The 21,106-nt window shown below is 45.3% G+C and overlaps 3 protein-coding genes across 3 annotated transcripts in view; 2 read left to right on the top strand and 1 right to left on the bottom strand.

The window, feature by feature from the left end:
• LOC308168152 (complement factor H-related protein 2-like) overlaps positions 1 to 21,106 on the top strand; it is a 499,130-nt gene that overhangs the window by 273,697 nt on the left and 204,327 nt on the right. The window lies entirely within an intron of this gene.
• On the top strand, positions 2,393 to 8,362 carry LOC308168355 (ankyrin repeat domain-containing protein 46). The gene is made up of 4 exons (XM_080542915.1): positions 2,393 to 2,485; positions 3,565 to 3,907; positions 5,162 to 5,320; positions 6,033 to 8,362. Exons 2-4 carry the CDS (start codon positions 3,597 to 3,599, stop codon positions 6,247 to 6,249), a joined length of 687 nt encoding a protein of 228 aa, XP_080399041.1. The 5' UTR covers positions 2,393 to 2,485; positions 3,565 to 3,596; the 3' UTR covers positions 6,250 to 8,362.
• On the bottom strand, positions 9,407 to 20,479 carry LOC308168525 (poliovirus receptor homolog; the record flags this gene model as incomplete). The annotated part of the gene is made up of 7 exons (XM_080543125.1): positions 9,407 to 9,974; positions 14,650 to 14,798; positions 15,854 to 16,073; positions 16,447 to 16,749; positions 17,134 to 17,377; positions 17,512 to 17,621; positions 20,386 to 20,479. 7 exons carry the CDS (start codon positions 20,477 to 20,479, stop codon positions 9,769 to 9,771), a joined length of 1,326 nt encoding a protein of 441 aa, XP_080399251.1. The 3' UTR covers positions 9,407 to 9,768.

Genomic DNA, 21,106 nt, shown 5'->3' with positions numbered 1-21,106 from the left:
TGGTGCTACCCTGAGACTCAACTTGAAATGCAGTACTTTTCAAATTAAAATAAGGAAAAGGCGAACCAGCACTTTTTAGAGTTGCATAGAGAATGAGGTGATGATATCCCATAACAAATCACTAGAAACGAAAGGTCATATGATCAACTATAGAACCCCTGTATGTGTATGTAAATGTATTGCACTGATGTGAATTCCTATTTTGGGTGAGATAAATAAAAAAAGGCAGTCTAGGGAAGACATATCTCTAACTTCAGACCTGTCAAGTCCGACGTGGACCTTTTCAGCAGAGCTCGGGCAATGGAGGGCAACCTGAAGGTTCTCAATATCCTTATCCTTACTCTTTATGTCGTGACCAAAGCAGGGGTTTTTAAACCCCCTCTATGCACCCCTCCCTCCCTCCCTCCCGCCTTTAGCCAAAACAAGCAATAACCCTTTAGGTGTCTCTGTTAGAATGTTTATTATTGTACATAATGCTTATTACACGCATTTCACATGCTTATTTACACTATTACATTTTACAGAGGAGCAAGGCCTATTGTGTAGGTACCGGGTGACATGTAACCACTATGACCACTATGTCAAGCACATAGGTCCCATCTCTCGTAGGTAGCCGTGACTCTATGTACACCTTCTATAGGACTAATTTTTTTTTCCCTCAATTGTTGTGTTTTCCTTGTCTGTAATCTAGATTGTAATTATTTTACTTCACTGTATCGCCTGGTTTTAAGAGGTTATTTACAGAATGTTTCGGGGGCCTGGTCTGTACATTTGATGATGGTAGAACGAAAAAAACAAATATTTTTTGGATGTTTTATATATGGAAATATATTAATCTCTGATTATTTTTAATAACACAAAAGGATAAAAACACATTTTTATTTTTTGCTGTTTTTGACATTGTCCTCGTTGATGTTTCATTCCACCATCCAGAATAATCGGGGAGAGAAAAAAACAGATACATTGATATTTTTAAATACAGAAATCCATATATTTACGTGTTTGCTGGAGAAAAAAGTGCCTACGATGAAAAAGCTGTTGTGCAACACTTTCCTCAAAGAGGATACCCTAGACTGGTCCTGTCTGAAAAGTGTATTTTTGTGTTCAGACTATGAAATAAAGAATTTAAACTAACTAGTTAAGAATGGTTGTATGTGAAAAGTGACATTCTATGATGGACCAATGACAAGATGAACTTAGTTGTTGTAGACAGTTACTTCCTGAAGAGGGAAAGATACAGAATACTTTACCAATACTTACACATTGCTGTGCGCTTTTAAAGACAAGATTAAAGTAACATTTAGGTGATAACTGATCTTGTTGTTTTCTTCCTCTTGAAAGACAGACATATTATTACTTTCGATAGGAGAAAGGAGTAACATGTTCACGTGCTGCTGTTACATTTTGGGAGTTATTGGGAACATTTTGCATCAACAAGTCCAGATATTCCATTAGAAGGGGGCTCCAGGTACACTATGAAAGTTCTTACCTCCATGTATTTGCCTAGTGTTGACTGTGTGGTTATCATTCATATAACATCAATCAATTTCTTGCCTCATTAAACCAGACAATCAGTAGTTTTAGGTTTCAAACTTTAGCTAAATAAACTGATACCTACGGAAGCGCATTGCGTTCACCCCAAAAATATAGACTAATATAGACTAATTACGATAGGATCTCCTAATTAGGAGACACGTATCTCGTAATTAGTCTATTTAAAATTAACGCAATGCGCTTCCGTAGATACCAGTGTACTTTTGTCTCTTTTCTTTTTTGTCCAATGAGGTCATTTCTTGACATTGTTTACTTTAGACTATTTAGGGGAAATGTTGTGGAGCATCCCAACAGGCAAAAACTTAATGTAACTTTTTGCTTTTAACAATGTTTCAATATTTGACAAACCTTTCAACATTTCACCACATTCGTTAACCGTGAAAGGGAATGGGAAAGGGACCATATGATGTTTATTCATTCATATACTCATATACTTTTCCAAAAAAACATAGGCTATTACAACTCAAATCATTTTTTAACACAAAATAATGATATCTGTTAGAGGTTAGGTCGGAATCGTTAATATGTTCAAGTCAAGACTAAAAACCCATCTTTTTAATATTGCCTTTAAATGACTAAATAATTAAATTAAGATGATAAAAACCCCATCCTTTTAATATTGCTAAGTTACAAAATAATTAAATTAAGATTATATAATGATTAAAGCACTTTGAGCTGCAACGTTTGCAGGAAAAGCGCTACACAAATAAAGTTATTATATTATTATTATTATTATTATTAAATACGACCAGTGAGCGACGCAGCCACAACAGCAAAACTGAAGAACGCGCATGTGCGCATGCGCAACCGGTTGTCATGACGTCAAGCCTGGACGTCCAGCTGCTAAACTAAGCTAAGCTACATCCAACATCATCTCTGCACCACAGCACCGCGGATTATCATTTCTCGTCTGATCGGGGAACATCAACAGGTGACTAACACCTCTACCACACTAAACACGTGTCTGGTGATGTTCTCTGTCTATTTGATATGTTGTAAATGTTTGATAAACGATATTATCCGCTTATTACTAGCTAAGTGCGTTAGCGTACCGTTAGGCAGTAGCTAGCTAGCCATGTTTGTTGCTATCATGGAGAGACTCCTGAGTCCTGCACAAAGGTTTGTCATCCACTTAAACTATCGTCATTTTACAACAGTGTAGAATAGAATAGAATAGACTTTATTGTCCTTGTACAGTTGCCTTATACAATGACATTGTAGTGGTTCTTCTGAAGGTGCAAAAACAGAAAACATATTCACATATTCACAAACATATACACATATAACATATCACAAACAGATATTACACACTAGACAATTAAAAAGCGAAAATGCTATAAAACAAGCTAAGAGACATGAGGTCAGTGGTGTCATAATACTATAATAATACTGTAAAAATGTATAAATGTATAAATAGGCACTTAGTTAGAATAGAGTTATTGCACATTTCTATTGCACTTTTCCCCCTGAAGATAAACATTTATGAACATCTCGTCTTATGTCTATTGTTCAGTGTTCTGATGGTCCATGGGTAGAAACTGTTGGCTATCTTTGGAAGTTAGTTAGTTAGATGGCGAGCTGCTAACGTGTCTTCATGACGATGACTGTCAGCTAGCAGCTGGCTGTGCCTCCTTGGCTAGATGATGTAATGTAGCTGCAGAGTTCACAAGCTCTGTCAATACTGGTGACTAGCTGTTGGTGTCAGCTAGCTTACTCTCTGGGAGACATGGCAGCTAATGTTAGCTAACTGTTTTGACCAATGAACTTTCTCCAAGCCAAGGGTTGTCTTATAATAATTATATTGAAGTTTAGCCTACTAACTATGTTCTTAATTAACCAACATCCTCCCCTCCCTGTCTCTACACTCTCTCTCTTCCCCTCAATCACTCACTCTGTCCATCTCCCTTTCCTTGTCTGTTACTCCCCCATCTCCCTTTCCCTCCTCTCCCTGCTTTCTATATTTCCATCTGATTTCTCCCATCCTCTCCCATCTCCTCCTACATATCGCAGGTAAGCTGGAGTTTTCCGACACCCACTCGGACATGTCCTATGTCTTCATCAACGACTCATCGCAGACCAGTGTCCCCCTGCTGCAGGCCTGCATCGACGGAGATCTCCCCTTCGGCAAGCGCCTCCTGGAGACAGGCTGTGACCCCAACATCAGGGACAACAGGGGGCGCACGGGCCTGCACCTAGCGGCCGCCCGGGGGAACGTGGACATCTGCCGCTTCCTGCACAAGTTCGGGGCGGACCTGCTGGCCACGGACTACCAGGGCAACACGGCGCTGCACCTGTGCGGTCACGTCGACACCATCCAGTTCCTGGTGTCCAATGGGCTCAAGATAGACATCTGGTGAGAGAGGATGGTCTGGGCTGGCTGGAGATAAGACTTGCTGCTGTGAAAGGAAGAGGGGGCTGATTATAGACTTGTTGTAAGAGGGGATGGGTCTGGGTTTGAGGGAGAGGAAGAGGGGGGGCGCTGTCAGGCTGAGGTAGACACCTTGTTGTCCAAATAAAAAATTCCCCGTACCAGTGCCTGACTCTGATCACCCGATCGAGCCAGTCAGAGGAGGAGTTGTATAGTCTTACTGCGGCAGGCAGAACAGATCTCCTATAGCGCTCTTAAGTGCAGCGTGGTTGTAATAGTCTGTTGCTCAAGGAGCTTCTCTGCTCTGCCACAGTGTCGTGTAGGGGATGGGGGAGGGCGTGTCCACGACGAAGTTTGGTTCTCATCCTCCTATTGGCCACCTCCTCTACCGTGTCCAGAGTGACACAGAGGACAGAACCAGCGTTCCTACTAAGCTTGTTCAGCACATCACCACGTACAGCGCTGCACAGGCCACCACCGACTGGTAGAACATGTTCAGCACCTGGTATGAAGGTTATGGGCAACGTCTGAATTAGGGATGGGACAGAATAATGTATTCATCGTTCCAGAGGGTCAAAGTCGGTTTTTAACATTTGGACCATTAAAGTTTTTCACTTGCAAGTATGATAGAACCTGCAGCTAAAACAAACTACTGCCCCAATTGCCAACATGGTGGATTTAAAGATATGCCTGCAGCACTACCCAGGTAGAAAATAAATCACATACCTGCAGGGGTGTAGTGGTGGTCTAGTGGATAGTGAGTTGGACTTGGGATCGGAAGGTTGTGAGTTCAAATCCCGCCTGAAACCACACCACTACTAGTGTGCCCTTGGGTAAGGCACTTAGCCCTCAGTTACTCCAGGGGGAATGTCCCTGTAATTCGTAATTGTAAGTCGCTTTGGATAAAAGCGTCTGCTAAATGGCTAAATTAAATTAAATTAAATTAAATTAAATTAAATTACCTGCATTGACTTTCATCCTGGCATAAGTGTTACATTACCGTTGGTCATCATCACACAATAAATTCAGGATACTACTAGCCCTTTTGAGTGGCGAAAATTAGAGGACGTGCCCTACTGGTGCCCCTCCAATGGTCTAAACTTGACCATGTGCACTGATGGGGTCCCATGTTGTGCAGTAGGTGCCCTTTTTTTCTTTTTCGCCCCCCCTGCCCTTCAAACAGCCTGAGTCCACCACTGTCCTCATGTGTTGTTGTATTATATTTTTCTGTCTCCCCAGTAACCACAACGGATCGACCCCTCTGGTTCTGGCCAAGCGTCGCGGGGTCAACAAGGACGCCATCCGTCTGCTGGAGGGCCTGGAGGAGCAGGAGGTGAAGGGCTTCAACAGAGGAGCGCATTCCAAACTGGAGACCATGCAGATGGCCGAGAGCGAGAGGTGAGGGGGACGGGACTAATCTGGTGACCATGTTAGAAGACCGGGAAGTGAGAGGGGAGAGGGGTGAGGAGGGAGAGTCAGTGGGGGTGAGGAGGACAAGTAAGAGAGGGAAGAAGGGATTCAATAGAGTGAGGACTGTGTGAGGTGTTAGAATAAAATCAATCCGGTTCTTTTGTCGACTGCCCCAAGAAAGAGGAGAGAAGTTCTCTAATGCACACTTGGTATATTTATTGAAAATTAAGGAGTTGGACCTAACTCCTGAGGTGGTCTCTGGAGGAAGATTGTTCTCTTCAGATTTTACATGATATTATATAGTTTAGTCCTTCCCCCTTTTGGCCACTATGATGTAATACCTAATGGCCTTGATTATAATGAGCTATAACTATGAATTGAGTGTTGTCTTGTGTTTGACGTGAGAGCTGAGAAGGGAGTATTCTGCTGCACCTGGTGTCAAGGCCAAACAGAACAGTCCCAGACAGACAGACAGTAACTCCCTAATACCTTATAATTGGTCTTGTGTAGGGTACCATACTGATAACGTGCCTATTAAAACAGGAAAACTGATAAGATATCTAACTAACTGGTGCTAGGAGAAATGAACAATAAAACCATTGAAAAATATGTATCCTAACAGAGGACACTGTGTGAGGACTTTCAACAATTTCCTCTTCTTCTTCTCTCCCCCTCTCCCTCCTTCCCTCCCTCCCTCCAGTGCGATGGAGAGCCACTCCTTGCTGAACCCCAACCTGCAGAACAGCGAGGGGGTCCTGTCCAGCTTCAGGACCACCTGGCAGGAGTTCGTGGAGGACCTGGGCTTCTGGAGGGTCCTGCTGCTGCTGGTGGTCATCGCCCTGCTCTCCCTGGGCATCGCGTACTACGTCAGCGGGGTGCTGCCCTTCTCCGCCAGCCAGCTGGAGCTGGTACACTGAGGGGACGAAGAGGAGGAGGAGGAGGAGGGGATAGATGGATGGATGGATGGATGATGAGTGGGAATGGAAAGATCATGCATGGAAACAGTGGGATTTAAATGGACATGGGGTACACACACACACACACACACACACACACACACACACACATCTCTCAGTCTCTTACACATTCATATACTCCCTCTCTCCATCTAACATACTGTGCACACACTAACATGATTTCAGCCAGATGTTCTCCCTCCTCTCCTCTCCGCGCCAGAAATGCCGTCATGCTTGCGTGGTGTCAACATGTCATCCTGGGCCCTGCTTTCACAACGCTTAAGAGCTAAACGTCTTTGTTTAATGAATTTCCTTTGTTTTGGTCACACAAAGGATTTAACATCAACCAACAGTGTAATCATTGTTACTCTGTTTGCGGCTGTCCCAGCTGGGTTTTTAGAAAGAGTTTAGAGTTAGTATACTAGCTACGAAGCGTACGTGAAACTGTGCCTGACATGACTATGACTATCCAAGGCTTCTAGGTGGTCTGTGGGAACGTCCCCAGGCAGAGAGGAGGCTGGCTTGTATAGTAGCTGGAGTTATGCATTGCCTGCATTATGTGCTAGCACATCGCACTCTTACATAAAATACTGTATGTGATGTAATTTGCTTATAACTTTTTTCTCTTCACTGTGGCCAGTTGTCAGTTTTAATCCTCAGTGTGCACACATTCATAATTTTGTTATTAATCTTATGACAAAACAATGACCCTAATATGGAACCGAGTGTTTTATTTTTCTTTCCTTTTTTTTTTTATCCCTGCTATTCTAGAACACTGATGGCTTTTAAAGAATAACCCACAATGAGAGAAATCACACTTCTGCCACCAATGCAGATCATAGTAGAACAGAGTACGTTGGTATATCTATGATATTTTAGTCTCAACGGTACTCAGTGTTATGTGAAGAGAAAATGTGGCATAGTGGAAGTTTTACTTTTATTAATGTTGTCAATGTCATAATAATGTCCTTTTCTTATTTTGTTATGTTCTATTATATACAAGCTATTGTTTTATTGTTGTTTTGTGTTTCATTTGATTATATTATTCACTTGTATTTGCCTGCATGTCATTCTTAGTTTTGGGCAGTGGAATGATGTTAATTTTCCTACCTCCCCTGTAAGTACCATGTTGTCTATGGTAGAAGTGGGAAGACCCTACCCCTGATCTTAACCGCAACCGCTTATCTTCAATGGGAAGATGTCAGTCGGATCCTCCCAAGAATCCCAGTTAGCACTTAGCTAGTGTTCAACAGTGAGTTAGCACTTACCTAGTGTTCAACAGTGAGAACATTGATCCTAATATTCATTTCTGTGCTGTGATCGCTTCACGTTAAGTTAAAGACAACATCACACCCTTGCAAAGTGAATATTTTTACTTTTCTTTTTTTACTTTGACACTTAAATGATTCCATCATGCCCATCTCGAATCTTGTAACAAAGTAAAACATGCAACAATTCATTGAGTTCCTTCAACTGTCAGTTAAATTGGACGGGAATGTATTTAAAAGGGGTGCAGTAAGACTAGTTTCCTGTCACCAAGTCCTACATGACCTGGAGAGTAGAGAGTAGGACCTTGAATGTGTGCCTTGAAGAAGTGACGCTTGCTGCGTTTTAGTCCCTGACTGACGTTCATCAGCTCCCTCTCCTCATCCCTCTGTTCACTGACAGCATGCATCCTAGAAGCATTAAAGTTATACTTAAGTTGAATAACAAATAAAATATAAATAAGAATGTATACGTCAATGTGGGGCCCCCCCAAAATGATCTACGTCGTTGGCCCGCCAAGAGTTTGTGTAATTTTAACATTAACGTACAAAACCACGATTAATGGAGATAGTTGCATTCCGTCAAACATAATGTCACACCTTTGCAAACCGTGTTGTTTTCTGTATAATTATTGGCCTGTTGTTTTGTATATCTCATCATCTTGTAGAATAACACTTGAGGTATCCATCATTTGATGTGGAAGAATAAATAAATCATGTATACAATTCAGGACTACCAATCACTCTTTGTCTTTTGAAGAGTTTTGGGGCTTTTCCACTAGAGGGCTGACCCGGGTCAGCCCGGGCTGGCCTGCTTCTTTGGCGCTTTTCCATTTGTCGGCCTGGGTCGGTTCGGGTCGCTTCTTTAGCTACCCTTCGATACCAGGAACCAAATTGAGACCCGGAACCTTTTTGCCAGGCTGCGTGTGACGTGTGACGCTGCACACCATTGAATGGTCAATGGAAATCGTCACAACATCGTCATCGTTTGTGTTCACTGTACACCTCTAACCGCCATCTTTAAATGCCACATTCGCTCTTGGAAAATGTCACTACAGTTTCTGTAATAGCTTATTAATAATCATCAATAATAAAATCAATAATACAATTAAAGCAGAATTTGGGCCCAATTATCAGCCCGTCTGGCTTAAGAGGTTTGTGCATAATACATCCAGGGGGGTATTCCATCAACGTGGCTAAAGGAAAACCCAGGCTTATTTTTGATAATCCCATGAGTGATTGATCAAAATAAATCTGGATTTTTTTTTTTATTAATCTTGTGAGATTTATCAGAATAAGCCTGGATTTTCCTTGAGCGGCGTTGATGGAATACCCCCCAGCACTCTCAAATAAAAACATAAATAATGTTTTAATGCATAATCAGCATAGTCACTGTGGACACGTTTCTGCATCAATCCTTCTTCACCACAGCACTGTTCCTTCCTGAAACCCCTCCATCCCCTCTACCCCCCTTATAGGTTGCAGTTGCTCTACCGTAAATAAAAGCATAGAGCATAGATATACTATAATACTTTTTCTTGCGATGACTGATGGATAGATGATTCACTTACTTCAACATATATGTATTTGTTGTAAATCACTTTGGATAATGGCGTCTGCTAAATGTCTCAAATGTAAATGTAAAAAGCACAGAGTGTGACACCCTATCAAGCCAGAACCATGGGATATGCCGTCATTTCCGAAGCCGCCGCTGACAGAAGCTGTGTGATTGGCTGACAAGGCATGTTATGAAACAACACTTCAGTCAGACTCGGGACTCTTATGTAGTTTACATGTAAAGTTTAATGAAAACGGTAATTAGTTGGTTCATTAGTTGCGCCGTAAACGGATGGCTCCGCTCATGATATATAGCTCACCGCTTGAAGTTAAAACAACATTATATGTGTGAAATGTTACTAGTTATCCTTTAAGAGCACACACGTCTGGTAAATCCGACAGCTTACGTTCCTCAAGTCACCAACACGTGGTGAACACACAGTGAAGAACGAGCAGGGAGTGAAGGGAAGTGAGGGAACATAAAGCCACAGCAGTGATAATCAGACACAGGTGCAGGTGATGAGTCCGTGGGTGAGGCGGCACAGTGGGCGGCCGGAGGGAGACACCTAGGGGGCGGCATTGGGAAGTGCGCCCCCCATCCATCCCCCCTCATCAGCTGGGCAGCGCCAGGGTATCGGCGGTCATCCGCGGGTTTCGGTTAGTCTGCGACCTCAATGCGACCCTCTGGACCTGCTGGGGTTTCCCGTGCGACCGCCAGGTGGTGAACTGCGGCGGCCAGCCGGCGCAGGGCGTCTGCCATTGTCTGCAGTTGCTGCTCGTGACGCGCCAGGACGGCGCCCTGCGCTGCTATAGCCAGGCGGTTTTGCTCTGCGTCCGCTGGGGGGTCCTTTATGGCTGGTCCTTCTGTAGTGTAGTACACACACACACGCACACACACACACACACACACACACACACACACACACAATAAATACAAATACAATACAAGATGGCCGCGCGCTTAGACGCTGCAGCTGGGGGGGCTACCACACTGGTGTTTCATTGTGTTTTTAAGTACATTTGTATGTTCACTTTTTTTTTTGTACTTATAGGGAACAGTTGTGTATATAGTACCTACAGCAGGCTCGACTTATTAGAAGTCGGCACGCAAAACGACAAGATAGTTACGTGGAGTTCCTGGAGCAATACAGGATTAACAAGGACATCGCCCGTCTACCGGGAGAGCCTTGGTTCACAGTCCCCTCCCTGAGGCGTAAACGCCGGCGCCGAGACCGTAGGAAACGACGTGGCCGCCGGGGAGGCCTGCTAGCAAGATTAAGACGCAGCCCAAACAAACCAGCTTTGCCAAGTATTTTCCTCTCCAACGTCAGATCCCTGACGAACAAGATGGATGAACTGAGACTACAGGTTGCTAAAAACAACATAGTGGGGGATAGCTGTGTGATTATTCTGACCGAAACCTGGCTAAATGACAACATTGTGGACGCAGCTGTTAGCTTGGAGGGGCGCACGCTACATCGCGCAGACCGAACGGAGCTTAGCGGAAAGTCAAGAGGAGGTGGGATCATAATATCGACGAAGGATAGCTGGTGCTTAAACACGAAAACTGTAAGTAGCCACTGCTCCCCAGACCTGGAATACTTGACTGTTAAATGCCGACCCACATACCTCCCGAGGGAGTTTAACGCGGTGCTAATAACATGTGTGTATATAGCGCCTAGCGCAGACAGCAGCCTAGCATTGGCGCGACTATATGAAGTCATCAGTGGCCAACAAAGCACTGATCCACAGGCTATTCACATCATAGCGGGGGACTTCAATCATGTCGACCTGAAGGCAGTACTACCCAAGTTCTATCAGCATGTGAAATGTGCAACGAGAGGAGAAAAAACACTGGATAAGGTATACACCAACATCAAACGTGCTTACAAGGCTAGTCCGCTAGCTCATCTAGGCATGTCTGACCATGTGTCAATCCTCCTGATTCCTGCATACACTACAATGGGGAAAAGTGCTCCCATCACCACTAAGACTGTCAGAACCTGGCCAGAAGGGTCCGCTCCACTGCAGATCTGCCTAAATGACACCCTATGGCAGGAATATGAGCATGAGGACCTGGAACAGTACATGTCGTCGGTTCTGAACCACATAGTGAACTGCACCAACTCAGTCACCGTGGACAAACGGGTCCGGGTCTACCCCAACACGAAGCCATGGATGACTGGGAAGGTCCAAAAACTGATCAACGAGAGGGACAACGCCTTCTTCGCAGGGAAGAGCACACCGCTGTACAGCTCCACCAGGGCCAACCTAAAGCGCGGCATCAAAGCGGCCAAGGCAGAGCACAGAGAGAAGATTGAGGAATGCCTCCTGAGCAACGACTCCAGGCGGATGTGGCAGGGGGTTCAGCAGATGACAAACTTCAGAGCCAACAGGCTCACAGCCGCAGAGGACGACCCCCTGCTGGCGGGAAAGCTGAACACCTTCTACGCCCGGTTCGACGAGGGGCGAACGGAGGTAACCGCAACACAAACACCACTCTCTCCAGCTCTCAGCAGCCTCACCCTCACAGAGCATGAAGTGAGACGCGTACTGAAGGCGGTGGACCCCAGGAAAGCCTCGGGCCGGATGGCGTCCTGGGACGGGTGCTGAGAGACTGCGCCGACCAGCTGGCCAACATCTTTAACCAGTCCCTGTCCCAGGCCACCGTCCCACCCTGCCTGAAAACCTCAACTATCATCCCAGTCCCGAAGAAAAGCACGGTGAGCTGCCTAAACGACTACCGCCCGGTGGCACTCACACCAATCATCATGAAGTGCTTCGAGAAACTAGTCCGGGCCCACATACTCACACGCCTCCCGCCCAACCTGGATCCATACCAGTTCGCCTACAGAGCCCACAGGTCCACAGAGGACGCCATCGCGACGACTCTCCACGCCACTCTATCCCACCTGGAGAGGGGAAACAGCTACGCGAGACTGCTCTTCGTGGACTTCAGCTCCGCCTTCAACACCATCCTTCCAGACAGGCTAGTGACCAAACTACTAGACCTGGGTCTATCACACTCTATATGTGCGTGGATCAAGGACTTCCTGACCGACCGCCCCCAGAGGGTGCGGGTGGGCCCCCACACCTCCACAGCCCTCAGCCTCAGCACTGGGTCCCCCCAGGGCTGCGTGCTAAGCCCCATCCTCTACAACCTCTACACCCACGACTTCACCCCCGTCCACCCCAGCAACTACATCGTAAAGTTTGCAGACCACACCACCGTGGTGGGATGTATCTCGGGGGGGGACGAGGCGGCGTACAGGGATGAGGTAGAGCAACTGAGCAAGCTGTGCAAGGTTAACAACCTGCTGCTGAACAAGTCAAAGACCCAGGAATTCATCGTAGACTTCAGGAGGAAAAAGTCCGAGATCCAGCCCCTGCTCATCGACGGAGAGAGCGTGGAGAGTCTCAACCCTCCGATTCCTGGGACATCACATGCGGGATGACCTGACCTGGAAGGACAACACAAAAGGCACCATCAAGAGGGCACAACAGCGGCTATACACCCTGAGATGCCTCAGGAAAGAACACAACAAGCAGGAGATACTGGTGGCCATCTACCGCGGCGCAGTGGAGAGCATCCTCACCTACGGCATCTGCAACTGGTTCTACAGCTGCACAACAGCGGAGAGAAATGCGCTACAGAGAGTCGTGAGAACAGCACAGAAGATCACCGGCGCCCCCCTCCCCTCTCTGGAAGAGCTGTACAACACACGCTGTCTCAGGAAGGCCTCCAAGATCTCCAGGGACCCGACCCACCCTGGGCACGTACACTTTATCAGGCTGCCCTCGAAAAGGAGGTACAGGACCCCGGCCGCTAAGACAAACAGACTGAAGAACTGCTTCTACCACAGGGCCGTCCAGGCCCTGAACCCAGCAAAGACCTAAGTTCTGGGCCCTGGACAGTCTGGACGGATTGTATGGCAGCTGCTGGACTGAAAAAATCAGGTGTAGTGCTGAGGCACAAACATGTACATTTCAAGCCTGCAAACTGTGACACTTTAAATAACGTGAAAAAATACTATTGTGCAATATGACAACCCTAGTTGACTATCTGTGCAGTATAGTACAGTGGATTGTGTACATAGCCTTTATTTATGTAAACCAGCTCCTTACCTTCTTGTGATTTTATTCTTTTTCTAAAAGTGTTTTTTTTTCCCCTTTCCTAACACCAGGGGAGCCACCCCTCCTAAATTTCGTTGTTTGGTACCTGTACTGTAGCAATGACAATAAAGTCCATTCATTCACACGCAGGAACACGCACACAGGCAGTGTGAGGCCACTGGAGAACCAGTGTTCGGGGTTGTGTGTTGGATGGATGTGTGTGAGAGTGTTTGAGCAGAGAGAGAGAGAGAGAGAGAGAGGGAAAGAAGGAAGAAGACACCCAGCAAACCGGGTCACACCAAACGATCAAGTGGATGATCCCGTCTCAGAACCAAAGCGCCCTGACAGGAAGCTGTTAGAGAACATTAAGGACACGCGCTTGACGTTATGGTGAATTTGTATGTGTATGTCTAGAAAACATGAAGATAAAGATAAGCGGGAAGTATATTATTGTTACTATTATTATAATTGTATCATGTTGTTGTTATTGATAGTAATAATGATTAATATTATTACTTGCTGATTATCGTTGATTAATGTTGCTATTTTTACAGTTCCAATAATATGTTGTTGTATTGCCGCACAAAATGGCCGCACCGGCAAAAGATACACAAAATGGCTGATGAAATAATAAGGAGTTGGGGGGGGGGCTTGAAGGAGTTCAAGTCCAGAGCAAAGCAACAAGTGGTATCAGTACATTCCTTACCCATGATGTCAGCTAAAGCAGGGTGTGAACGTTGCCCAGCTGAAGCCGTTCATCAGGCCTAATTTGAGAGGTATTATTATTGTTAATACAAGGACATACACTAAGTGTGTATGTGCAGTAACTGTATGTATGTGATACTTGCATAATACTGTATCCTCTCCATCAGAGTCCAGAGAGCCTGAGCCACCAGTCGTCCCTCCGTATCTGTGCGCTATGACCCCAAGCCAGGACATGCTGGTAGATATAAATGTCTACTTGATACGCAATCATCTTTTGTATGTTTGCTATTGATTTAAAGTATGTTTTAGAGACAGTAGAAGAAGAGATGAGACAGTAGAAGAAGAGATGAGACAGTAGAAGAGATGGGTCAGCTGGGTCAGCTGTGAGAGAGGCCCAGCCGTGACAAGACAGAAAAAACAGGTGAAGCTTATCACTGGCCTGGAGCCATTCAATTGAATGGGAAAGTGTGTCCAAACTTTTGACTGGTACTGTACATCAGGAATGTGACTGTATAAATGTTATGTACCGACTTGTGTCCGGCAGTTGCGCCACGGACCGACTCCGCTTTTGTTGCTTTTACACAACAAAGTGTAAAATTATTCAATGAGAGGAAAGATCCCTATCCCAGCATCCTTATAAGCGACCAGTCTAGCCCTGTGTGTGTGTGTATATGTGTGTGTGTGTATGTGTGTGTTCACGCGTGTGTGGCGTTGGACTCACCGATGACCAGGGTGGTGACCTGGGCGGTTCCTGACCCCAGGCGGTTCTTGACCTCGCAGACGAAGGTGGTGTTGACATCCTGGTCCACCTTCCTCACCCGCAGCCTGTTACCCTCCACCTCCACCATGGCTGGCATTGGCCCCGACATACTGTACGGGGGGGGAGAGAGACTGGAGTCAGAGAGAGAGAAAGAGAGAGAGAGAGAGACTGGAGTCAGAGAGAGAGAAAGAGAGAGAGAGAGAGAGACTGGAGTCAAAGAGAGAGAGCGAGAGAGAGAGAGAGAGGCTGAAGTCAGAGAGAAAAAAAGAGAGTGAGAGATCTATCTATCTGTCTGTCTGTCTGTCTGCATGCCTGTCTGTCCATCTGTCTGTTTATCTATTCATCTATCGTCCAAAACCATCTTTAAACCTTTTCCAACACCAAAATAAGACTTGCACCACAAACTTCCTTCCGCCATTATGTCCATCATGACGAGCTGAGACGTCGAGAGACATCAAGAGAGAACACGCCTTCTTGGGGTAGTGGTGGTCTAGTGGATACTGAGTTGGACTGGTGATAGTGGAGTTATAATCCCGCATGGTAACACCACCACTAGTGTGCCCTTGAGTAAGTGCCCTCAGTTACTCCAGGGGGAATGTCCCAGTAATTTGTAATTGTAAATCGTTTTGGATTAAAAGCGTCTGCTGAATGGCAAATTCTAATTCTTCTCTCCAGCTCCGCAAATCCTTCGCTGGCCCAAACCCAGGGACGCTACGGACTCCAGAACATTCGTCTAAAACAAAACGCGCCATCTTGTCTCGGAGGCCAGTCGGTCGATACCAGGACAACACTCACACTCTCATTTACATTTACATTTACATTTACATTTTTGGCATTTAGCAGACGCCTTATTCCAAAGCGACTTACAATCAATACATTTGAATACTAAGCATGTGAATCAGCAGTCCACTATTCGTTGCAGGAAGAGTACTCTAGCTCGGGCCCGGGGCCACTGATAGAAGGAAAAACCTTCTCCCTATTATCGCCTTCTACTAAAACGTTTTTATTTTTTTTATATTTTTTTATATTACTGGAGAAACTGAGAAACAGTACAAGGGGGGCAGTAGAAGTTCTTAGGGACACAGTAGAGGGGAAAGCGGGTGTCTTTAGGAGACGTAGTGGTGAGGGTCAGAAGATGTCTCAGGAGGAGCAGTTAAGGTGTAACCTGAAGAGATGGGTCTTCAGTCTACGACGGAAGATGGGTAGTGACTCTGCCGTTCTGACGGCCGTGGGGAAAGTGGGGAGCTCATTCCACCAGCGGTGGACCACTCTCCACGTGATGATGGTGGGGAGGGGGTTAGCCTTGGCCTGGCAGGTCAGAGAGGCGTCCGGACGACCGATGTACCAGTTACTGTCATAGCCCTCGATGGACACCATGGGGGGGTCTGAGACAGAGAGAAGGGGGGGAGGGAGCAGGGGGATGGAGGGAGCAGGGGGAAGGGAAGGAGAGGGTTAGATCCTTGCTGGGACCATATATACTATAGTCTATATATAGTCTCTTTGGATAAAGGCGTCAGCTAAACGGCATGTGACAGAAGCTGGTGAAAGCGGGAACGAGTCGACAACCAAATCAAAATGTCAATAAAATGATAAAAAATGATAAAAGAAAATCAGTGACACACTCGTCAAGCTAGTCAAGCCAAAACATTGCAATGCAACGGATTCGGTGAGTAATCCCTATTACTCTACTACACTAACTAGGTATATTATTATTCTATTATTATTATGATATGAGCGTGTGGTTGTCGGCGTTCCTACATTCGACGGACAGCGCCATGGAGAAGCTCTGGGACGTGTTGTCCTGCGCGTGCTGGCGGACGATGCAGATGAGGTTCTTCCCATCGTCGGCAGGCGTGGGCGTCAGGCGGTACTCGCTGCGGACCGTGGCGGTGCCGTCCTCGGCCGTCTCGGCGGCGGCGGTGGCGTGGGTCCCGCCCACCAGCAGCGTCCTCCACTCGATGTTGGCCGCCGGCTTTCCGTCTGCCGCCTGGCACCAGGCCACCGTCACAGGCTGGGAGCCCGCCTGCACCACCACCACCGACGCTGAGGTCTTAGGCCTGGCTGTGGGGGGGGGGGGGGGAGGAAGGGTGGAAGGAGGAGGGGGGTGAGGGGGGGGGGGGATTGGAGGGGGAGGGGGGGTGAGGGTTGGAGGGCGGAGGGTGGGGAGAGAGAGTAAAAAAGAATGACTTAAACCCAGTGGAAAAGAATCCACCGAAACACAAAGCAAACTGGAATGCTGTCTGAAGCTTCATCCTTCTGAGAGGATCCTGAGGAGGAGGAGAAGGAGAGGAGGAGGAGAGGAGGAGAAGGTACTGAAGAGACGAGAGCCTTCCTTCCGCGACACCGCCGCCATCCGGCGGGGAGAACGCCGTTAGTCACCTCCGCTGCACAGAGGAGGAAGAAGAAAAGACAAAAAGGCGGGAAAAACAGCCGCCGGCTGCTCACCCAGCATCAGCAGGGAGGTGGTGCCTTGCTCGTTGCCTGAGGGGTAGGTGGCGTACTCGCAGGTGTAGCGGCCCTCGTCGGCCATCTTGAGCTGGCTGATGCGGATGGCGGGGTTCTCCAGCGTGCCCTGGATGAACGCCACCCTGCCGGACAAGGGCGAGTCCGGGAAGTTCTGGCCGAACACGGGGTGGAAGACGGCGATGTTGACCCTGTGGCCCGCTGTGGGCTCCCAGATCCATGACACCTTGGGGAGGGAGGGGAGGGGAGGGAGGGAGGGAGGGAAAGGAGGGAGGGGAGGGGAGGGAGGGGAGGGGAGAGGAGTTAGAGGCATCTATCTATCTATCTATCTATCTATCCATCCATCCTGTGGTAGCGTACCTGGTTGAGCTGGATGTGGCCTCTGCACACAAACTGACAGTGCAGGTCCACAGACTCGGTGGAGTACGCCACCACCTCTGTCTCCATCCTCACCCGCTGACACAGCACCACTATGGGAGGGGGAGAGAGAGGGAGGGAGGAAGGAAGGGAAGGAGGGAAGGAGGGAGGAAGGGAGAGAGGGAGAGAGGGAGGTAGGGAGGGAGGGAGGAAAGGAGGGAAGGAGGGAGGGAAGGAGGGAGGGAGGGAGGGAGGGAGGGAGGGAGAATTAAACCAAATGAAATGATGAGAAAACCAAAAAAATAATGACTTGACCCATTGAATCATACGAAAAACAAAGCAAACAGGAATACTGTCTGGGCCTCACTCACCCATTCATTCCAGGAATACCAGGAACATTCTACTAGTCAACAAGGAGAATATAATAAACACAACACCACCCACTCGAAACAAGCAATGTTTGCTAACAAATTATAGGTATTTAGTGTTTGTTTGTGATATTGAGTGGGCTCTTCAACACTTCAACTTTCGTAATATGTGACACATGGGTACTTTAAAACTTCAAGTTGGTGTTATGAAAAAAAACTAAAACTAGATATTGTTGAGACAATAATTTTCACTTTCACTTTTCGACCCCTTCGAACGTTCACCAGCTGCCGTCACATAATTATGCAACAAAACTGGAAAACTATTTTTTCCCCCCAAAATATGTGTTTTCCTGATTTGCGAAGATTGAGAATTGCCCAGTTGCTGCCCAAATCACCAGACCATGTCACATACTACTGTATAAACATCACATAATAGCCTGGCCAAGGTTGATCAGTCCACCAGACCTGACACATGAGAGAGGACAGAACAGCTATAGACAGAACAGCTATAGAACAGTTATAGAAAGAACAGCTATAGACAGAACAGCTATAGACAGAACAGCTATAGACAGAACAGCTATAGACAGAAGAGTTATAGAAAGAACAGCTATAGACAGAACAGCTATAGAACAGTTATAGAAATAACAGCTATAGACAGAACAGCTATAGACAGAACAGTTATAGACAGAACAGTTATAGACAGAACAGCTATAGACAGAACAGCTATAGACAGAACAGTTATAGAAAGAACAGCTATAGAAAGAACAGCTATAGACAGAACAGCTATAGACAGAACAGCTATAGACAGAACAGCTATAGACAGAACAGTTATAGACAGAACAGTTATAGACAGAACAGCTATAGACAGAACAGTTATAGACAGAACAGCTATAGAAAGAACAGCTATAGACAGAACAGCTATAGACAGAACAGCTATAGACAGAACAGTTATAGACAGAACAGTTATAGACAGAACAGCTATAGACAGAACAGCTATAGACAGAACAGTTATAGACAGAACAGTTATAGACAGAACAGCTATAGAAAGAACAGCTATAGACAGAACAGCTATAGACAGAACAGCTATAGACAGAACAGTTATAGACAGAACAGTTATAGACAGAACAGCTATAGACAGAACAGCTATAGACAGAACAGCTATAGACAGAACAGTTATAGACAGAACAGTTATAGAAAGAACAGCTATAGACAGAACAGCTATAGACAGAAGAGTTATAGACAGAAGAGTTATAGACAGAACAGCTATAGACAGAACAGTTATAGAAAGAACAGCTATAGACAGAACAGTTATAGAAAGAACAGTTATAGACAGAACAGTTATAGACAGAACAGCTATAGACAGAACAGCTATAGACAGAACAGTTATAGACAGAACAGTTATAGACAGAACAGCTATAGACAGAACAGCTATAGACAGAACAGTTATAGAAAGAACAGCTATAGACAGAAGAGTTATAGAAGATAAATCTGAAGATTAAATCAAAGATATATCTGTTTGTAATTGGTTTAAATCAACTCAACTCAAAATTCTCCACCGTATACATATAACTCCTGCACTCAAAAACAAAATGTATCCAGATTCTTCCCCAATGTGCTGTAAATGTCAAACCTTTATTGGTGATTTTATTCACTGTTTTTGGTCATGTTCGAAGATGCAGAATTACTGGTCAAGTGTAGTAGACGAACTGACCTTTATTTTTGATGCACCTATTGAGCTTGACCCTGTAAATCTGCTTCTTGGCTTTACCGACTGTCATATTACAAGACCCAGTCATAAGAGACTGTTTAATTTGCTCACTTTTGCTGCAAGGAAGAACATTCTACTATACTGGATTAAAGAAGCCTTTCCTTCAAAGAACTCCTGGCACAACATTATTATGAGCTGCATTCCTTGTGAATTTGTTACAGCAATGTTGCACTCCAGAACTGACCATTTCCACAGTATGTGGGATCCATATCTGGCCTTTATTGGCCCAAGACTGGCCTCTACATTACTGCAAGGACTGCGCAGTACATAAGTGGCTCTCCCTGTTTTGTTTTTTTAGCTCTGAGATCATGGATGGCTGTCTGATTATGATTATTATGTTCACGCCCTGCCATGCATACCCCCCCAAAAGAAATGTACCTTTGTACCCAGATTATTATTATTATTATTATTATTTTTAATGTATTTATATATTTTTTTGTTTGTTTGTCTGCTTCATTGTTTGTGTATTACTTGTATCTTGTTTGTTTTTGTTTTTCCCCCGTTTGTGGCGTCTGTCTCTCCTGTTGTTTGTTTTTCTGTTCAAGTGTTTTGTGTTTTCTTGATGAAAAAAAGAAATGAATAAACAGATTATATAAAAAAAAGAAGAGTTATAGAAAGAACAGCTATAGACAGAAGAGTTATAGAAAGAACAGCTATAGACAGAAGAGTTATAGAAAGAACAGCTATAGACAGAAGAGTTATAGAAAGAACACAGAACATGATTTAGTTTATGTGACTTACCTGGACTCATCGCCAGTATCGCCAGTATCACCAACAATTTGTTTTTCGTCAGTGAGGCGGGGCAGTATTTTCCGTGGTCTCTGTCTCTCGCCATTCTTGTTAAAAATGAGTAGATGTGGACATCCAATCCCCACCTCCACGAACAGCAGATTGTACACTAGGTTACCGAAATATCCCTTACCGACTACTTTACCGGGAAAAAATATGACGGGATTTAAACAGACGAGAGTTCATTACGGTGTTGCCCTTCTATCCGATGACGTTATTTCCTCTGTATTTTACTGAAATTATGCTAACATTACAGTAGCCTACTGTATCACATTTAGTTTCTAAAGTAGCCTACATTTAAAAAATAATAAAACATTTAAGTAATTTAGACTATTGAAGAAATATTTCCTAAATGCAACATAACACGATTATTATATCGAGTGTATATTAATAATCATCAGATCATGATCACTTTTCTTGACTTTGCACACCCTACTTTTTAAACCTTATCATGGATGAGTCTGTTCGGAGGCGCCTGGCCCTGCTCATCACCAACGTGGAGTTTGATGATAATAATAGCCTAATAATAATAATAATAATAATAATAATAATAATAATAATAATAATAACCTTTATTTGTATAGCACTTTTCCTGCAAACGGAAAAAAAAGCATTTGGGCGGGTTGGGCTGGATAAATTGCATTTAGGTGGTATCAAAATGTCAGTGCCGACA

Source organism: Nansenia antarctica (assembly GCF_963989245.1).
Source record: "Nansenia antarctica genome assembly, chromosome: 12".
NCBI lineage: Eukaryota > Metazoa > Chordata > Actinopteri > Argentiniformes > Microstomatidae > Nansenia > Nansenia antarctica.
This window is presented reverse-complemented; position numbering and strand designations above follow the sequence as displayed.